Genomic DNA, 6,669 nt, shown 5'->3' on the forward strand with positions numbered 1-6,669 from the left:
AACCCCTCTGTGAAATGAAAAACACAATTGTGCATTTTAATGTATATGCAAGCATGCTAGTCTTGATGAAACTTAAGACAGACATAAAACATGCACACTAAAGGAGACTGGTGCCTTCATTTTTAACATTCAAGTGAGCTACAAATTGGATGTAACCATTGCTTTACTGTGTTGCTGAGCATTTACGAGGAAAGAAAGACTGGTTCTGCAATAATCTTTGTGGCTGTGTCTTCTTTGAAAAGAGGGGGAAGTGGTGAATGAGGCAAGCCTTTCATTCTGGCACTGAGCATTTGGGTCCTTTTAAAACTAACACAGTGTGCTGTCGGTGAACAAAGAATTCACTCTATTCATATTTATGACTAAATTCCTATGGGGACAGGCCTGTTTAAGGTAGATGCTTAGAGATGGTTATAGTTTAAACAACATGTCCACTATGTCGTCTAAATATATTTGTTGCTTTTTTGGAATTGGGCAGGCCATGAACTCGCTGCACTCCTGTCCTTGGCAGAGATCCAACTGCTATCAAAGTTTAGGCTACTCTGAAAGGAGCTGCATAGGCCTACCCCCATTGTTTTATTCTTTTTTCCTTGTGATTACTATTATTAGGCTATTTTGTCTTTAAAATCTAATGCACTCTTCTCTATAATTCTTCTTTGTTATTCCTTGTCTTTTTTTGTCTGACATATAGGAAAAATGTAACCCTGCATACAAAGCAGCTATTCCATTTGCTCGTGCTGACTTACTGCAGCAGAGGATACAAACGGTTGGGGGGGGGACTGTTTCAGCTCACGCGCCGCAAGAACACACGGTAGCAATTCCCCGACATATTGTCACAAATAAATAATAAAGGGGAATTGAGAAGCTGGATGAAATCATGATCACGGATAGGCTACAGCGCTCGAAAGATGACAAAATTGACTGCTGAATTTGGCGACTATGTCAAGTGGAAGGCTCTGTGAATAATTTTCACTGCAGTGTCTTCAACAAAAGCTGTAAACAACATGTAAACAACAAGGATGAGCTGTCGTTTTCCCATCAGGCTGACAAGACTAGCCTGCCGTCGCCATAATAGAGAGCTCCCTGTACCACGTGGACATGTTTGGATTCCTTATATGGCAATTTAGGTCGTCGCATCGCATGCCTTTGATTGACCACTTGAATAATTCCGAGAAAAGCTGTATTTTGGTTGTAATCAAAGGCGTTGCATTATTACCTGATTAAAACAATAGGCTATAGCCTACCACTTGCAGGAGGAGACACTAGGCCTACTTTTATGCAGTGGTAGACTTTTTTTCCAATAATGTTCATTTAGGATCGTGAAATCAGTCCATTCTAACATGTGGTCGGCCTGACAGACATGAACAGGGAAAATGTGCAAAAACGACATTTATTTAGGCTGACTAAAACATTAGGAGGAGATGTCCCCTTTACTCCACGCACGATGTCCTCGCTGTAGCCTATTTGCTCAAACAACCATGATTGTTGCAAAGAACAACCCTATTACTATGACTACTTTATCATGTGCGATGAAATATTGCGAAATATTTAGCACGCCTCGTGTCCGTGAAGACTGCATCAAAAGAACATTTTCGGTTACAATTATGTAATGTTTTCTTGGCACTAACCTACAGGCCGATACCATTGCAATCCAAACAGGGGGTTGCCATATGGCTCACGCAAAAGCACTTCTTCATATTGTTACTGTGCTATCATTTGTGAAACAAAACATTTACTAAGTAAAATATATCACGAAGGAGATGAAAATGTGTTCATGGTTGCAATGTGCTTAGATAATATTCAATGATCGAGTAAAAACCTAGCACCTCCGTAGTTGGTAGATTCCGGAACCTGCGTCACCTATTGTTTACAAATCAAGCTGAAAGGTTGTTCTCTGCTGGGCAGCGTGGCGAGAGGAGAAACCGGCGGTACGCTCTCATTCATTTTCAAAATTCGCCCAAAACCACGAACACATTTCAAGATGCCTTGCCGAAAAGAAAACTATATTCTTCTGGAGCAGTCTGTTACGGTGGATTCGAAGGAGGTGGATGCTCTCGTTACGAAAATCGGCGAAGCTTTGCAGCTACACAACAATAGCGCAAACCAAAAGACTATGTCATGTCTCCACGGTCTCACCAGCAACGGCGGTAGCAACGTCAAACAGACCAATAACAACAACAGTGCGGCCCAGACACGGCGCACCGGGTGCTGTATACGACTTCGCAGCCGGGCTGTTCGTAGCAGAGCAAGTCCATACAACATCCCTGGATCAAGTGATCAGGAATGGGACCATTATAAAAGGTGGAATCGAAAACGGACTGGTGCCGCCGATGAGGATGACCCCCATCAATTACTGCAGGAATTAATTTTGTCTGGAAATTTGATCAAAGAGGCCGTCAGACGACTTCAGTTTTCTTCAACGGAACTGGGTGAATGTTCAAAAACAATTGACAACCAACAGTGCTAGTCGAGGACTAACAAAACGGCAAACATTAACATTCGCAATGGAATGTGACGTCCCCATGATGCTGACGAAAATACATTTATTTTTGTTGCCCTATTTTGTCTGAGAGCATTGGACTTTACCAGGTCAGTTTATTAAAAACGTGTCAATGAGCTAAAGAACCAGTTGGCTAAATGGTGTCTTTGAAATAAATTTATTTCCGTTCCCCTTCTTGTAAAATCTGGGAGTGGATCCCAGTTCAGCATTTGAAGACTAAATGTCTAAATCAGATGATAAATCTGGACACGTGGGCTCATTTTTTTCAGATATTAAACTGCCTGGACTCTTGCTAGCTGGAAGCTGACATTCAATCTTTGTTGTCGTGGCTACTCCCAGCTAGCTACCTCTTCTAGCATTTTCGGGGAACACATGGTAACAACAGGAAGCAAACATTGCCATCTGAACTGTGGATAAACGGGGTAACCTCACCAAGATCTTGTTTGTTTAATCCCGAAGCTGATATGTCTGTGGGGGTTCATTGCTGCCACACCTGAGGTCGATCACTGGCTTTTACCTCTCTGCCATGCCTGGCCCTGTACGTGCCCATGTGGGCTTTGGCTGTTGTAGAAATGCCTTGATCAATGGACATCTTCACAGTGTTCATTCAAAGACCAATTCAGCTTGTTGGGTGATGTCTGGGTTGTGCGGGTTTTCTTCCTTTTCTTTTTCTGTTTTGTGTCTCCTAACGCCAATTCTGATCAGTTTAAAATGAGCATGAACAACTACAAGGGGATGTCATCAGTAGGATGAACACACTGGTGCTTTTTTCGGATTCCAGGTGGAATTCGCTTTCTCTCCCCCTTCACATTATGTATGCTTCGCAACGAAGTCTCTTTTTTTGTATTCCTGATTTTTCAAGGATTTGGTGTCTTTAATAAACACGGTGTTTTTGCAAACTCTGGTTTTGTGTTTGTATTTTCTTCAGATGGGTGACCTAACTAATTTAGTGCCTGAAATGAAGATTTGCAACTGTCATGCTTGGTTGTTTAGCCTTTTTTCCTTACACGAGGCCACCACGCTGTCGCTGACCACCTTCCTTGTCACGACCTTTCTCTGTGTTCCTTATTTATTTTTAAACCAAGCCCAGGGGGAGTAGCATCCAACTGCAGTTTGCAGAAGTGGGCAGGTCTGGATCTCTGAGATCCCGCCCCTCCCATTTTGGATCTCGCCCCTCCTATTTCTCCTATTATGGTAGTCTGTACAGTCCCACGCCATCCCGACGTCACCCTATTTGAGAATTTGCGCCAAATGTCTTCTCCGGCGAATGCATAGTAGCCTACACTGTATTCTATGCACACAGTTTGTATCGTGTCTCGTCGTTTGGAGTGCTAAATAAGTAAGGGATAACGGCCGACGAGGTGACCGGTTATACGAAATTAATGGCGAGGCGGCGGCTTTGAACTTTGGCGACGCGCTCAGCACGGAGAGAAAGTTGCCTCCGCCAAGCCATTCATTTCGTATGGTCGACCTCGAAGGCCGTTATCCCGCTTATCTGCCGTTATGGTAGGGTACTTTTTTAAATCTATTATTGTCGGTAAAGTTGTAGGAACCATGTTCTATCAAGATAGAATATTGCTGTGCTGGCGTCCAACTTGACGCGCGTTTGGTAGCCGACGCTGTGATTATTTAATTTTCCTTTGGCCCTATAGGCCTACTACGTTGGGATGGAAGTTTAAAAACAAAAACTTGCGAAGCATTTCTATGCTGAATCGACATATGTCGCATCACGCGTCTATTTCCCCCTGCTGATCATCACAGGCTAGCCACCTGTCAACTTCGTGCGTAAAAGAGAGAGAGATAGAGAAAGAGAGAGAGATTACCCACGCTAGGGTAATTTTTAATAACTCTCCCCTTTCCCCTTTCACACGTGTTCCTTCCCCACAAGAGGAGAGTAGCCCAATTTAAAAAAGGGATGTTTTCGGATCAATAACAAAGGGAAGGCAGCGGGAAATAGCCTACATTTTAAAAACCATGGGAGTGGAGCAGATGACGAGGTGACTCGTTTCGATACAATTGATGGCGAGGCAGATGCTTAGAATTTCGGTACAGGGTATTTTTGTCATCTATTGCTAGGCCTATCTGTATTTGTAACCTATGAATTATGCCAACTGCAGAATAATGTATGCGCACGTAGGCTAATCGGGCGTGCCTCTATCATATGCATGTAGGCTAGTAGAACTTTCAGGGCGACAGACTTGACAACCAAATGCATGAGTGTTTATTTCCATTTACATAGAATAATTTGTCCTTGACCTTACTTTCTCTTTCATAGTAAAGGAGAAGGGATTGATCCAATATGAAACGGTCTCTGCAACTGCTTTAGGTTCCATTGATTTAATGATAATGGTATGCGCTGTTAGACGGTTAAAAACAAAAGGTTAATGCTGAATGTGTCATGTGTCAGGGTGTCAGTTTGGAAGCGGGGCAGATGCGCGAAGGATACCAAAGGCTACTGCAATGGCCTGCTCAGAGTCCAGTCCCCAATCCTAAAGAGATTGTGGCGACAGCATCCAGGCTTTGGGACTTTGAAGAATGTGCTCATGCTTTCGTTTTCAATGATGTGTAGGCCTACCTATGTTTAATTTTGAGCGGATCACACATGGAATAATTCGCCACTGCACAGGCGTTTTACTGCACTTTTCTTGTACCCATCTTTCGATTTTTAGAAACTGGCACCACATATCTGGTCTTCAAACTAAGATACTAAGAAGATACACTTAATAATTATTCAAATTAGACCCATGCGTTAACAAATAGGCCTACTACATGTAGCTGTCCTTATATTAATTTCCCTCGGGATTAATAAATTATACTAAACAGGCTCGCGTGCACGGTGCAGTGACTTCCAGAGCTATTTTTCTTCCCGTGTAGAAGTTTAGCGCTGAATGACAAGGGGGAGGCAGTCGATGTGCTCAGGGGGGAGGAGGGAGATGTGCTCAGGGGGAGGAGGGAGATGTGATCCTGACCTGCCCCCCGCCCTGCACACTGCAGTTGAACATACTTGCACAGGGGCGCGCGTGATTGGATCAGGAACGCCACCTGGTGTTCAATAATAGAACTGCTGGCATTTAGTCACTTTGTTTATGTTTTGTGCCAGTGCACATAAACCACTTATTTAGTAGCCTGTGTGTTTACAATTGCTCTTTTATTTCAATTTAATGTAGCCAGAAGTTGACCGTCATTTACAGATTATGAAGTCAGCGAAGTAGGCTAGGCCTATCCTATCAATGTTTGGCAGCATATGTTATTTGTCAATTGCAACAATTAGTTTTGTAATAATGACATACGGATAACTTAGGCCTACTTCTCTTTTATTTAGCAAATGGCCTACTGCAAAAGATAAGAATTTAAAAACAGATCTATATTATACAATAGTCTATTTTGGACACAAAATTGCTGCCATCATACAATCCCATTTCTTCATATGGTTTCACTTACAGCAGGTGGCAGCATTGCCTCAGTTAACACACGACTCCTAATCAACACCAACAACCTCTGCACTGCCACTGAACATCAGCATAGTCTGGATTAAAGCATTCATGGTAAATAATACCTGGGGCCGGATTCACAAAACTATTCTTAAGATAAATCTTAAGAAGATTCTTAAGAAAAAAAACTAAGAAGTTCCTAAGATCTATCTTAAGTGAAATTCTTCAATATTTTCTTAAGAACAATGCCAGTTCTTAAGAACTTCTTAATTTCTTCCTCACTTAAGAACTTTTTAGAATAATGCTTCTTAGTTGCCATGGCAATCAACAGGATTCTACCTACTCCCAACACTATGTTTGCCTGGTTAACACCAGACCTAATCACAAGTGAGATTAGGTCTGGGGAGTTGCCTATGTAAATTCTGTATGGGGCCAGAATACTTGGCTATTATGACACACTGCCCTGCTCTCTGATTGGGCAGAGAAACTGTTAAGGTCGGAATGCTTGGCCATTATGACACAGGTACCATGATCTTGTACGTTATGAGTCATCCTCGCCATACTGTCTTTCAGATCGAAACGATTGTGAAGAACTAAAGGCAGTATGGGAGTTCCCAGGCTAACACTATGTAGGCTAGGCCTAGAAAAAAAAAACTGCTTGCTCCTAAACATAATTTAATACATTATCATCATTATTACTACAACATAGTTACAATGATAAGTATTATTGTTGTGATGATA

General features: G+C 42.3%; 1 protein-coding gene across 1 annotated transcript; it reads left to right on the forward strand.

Annotated features, from left to right (window-relative positions):
• Window positions 1–1,875: 1,875 nt before the first annotated feature.
• gbp (glycogen synthase kinase binding protein) lies at window positions 1,876–3,401 on the forward strand. Its single transcript, XM_063198538.1, has one exon. It carries the CDS (start codon window positions 1,979–1,981, stop codon window positions 2,462–2,464), a length of 486 nt encoding a protein of 161 aa, XP_063054608.1. The 5' UTR covers window positions 1,876–1,978; the 3' UTR covers window positions 2,465–3,401.
• Window positions 3,402–6,669: the final 3,268 nt, after the last annotated feature.

Source organism: Engraulis encrasicolus, chromosome 5 (genome assembly GCF_034702125.1).
Source record: "Engraulis encrasicolus isolate BLACKSEA-1 chromosome 5, IST_EnEncr_1.0, whole genome shotgun sequence".
NCBI lineage: Eukaryota > Metazoa > Chordata > Actinopteri > Clupeiformes > Engraulidae > Engraulis > Engraulis encrasicolus.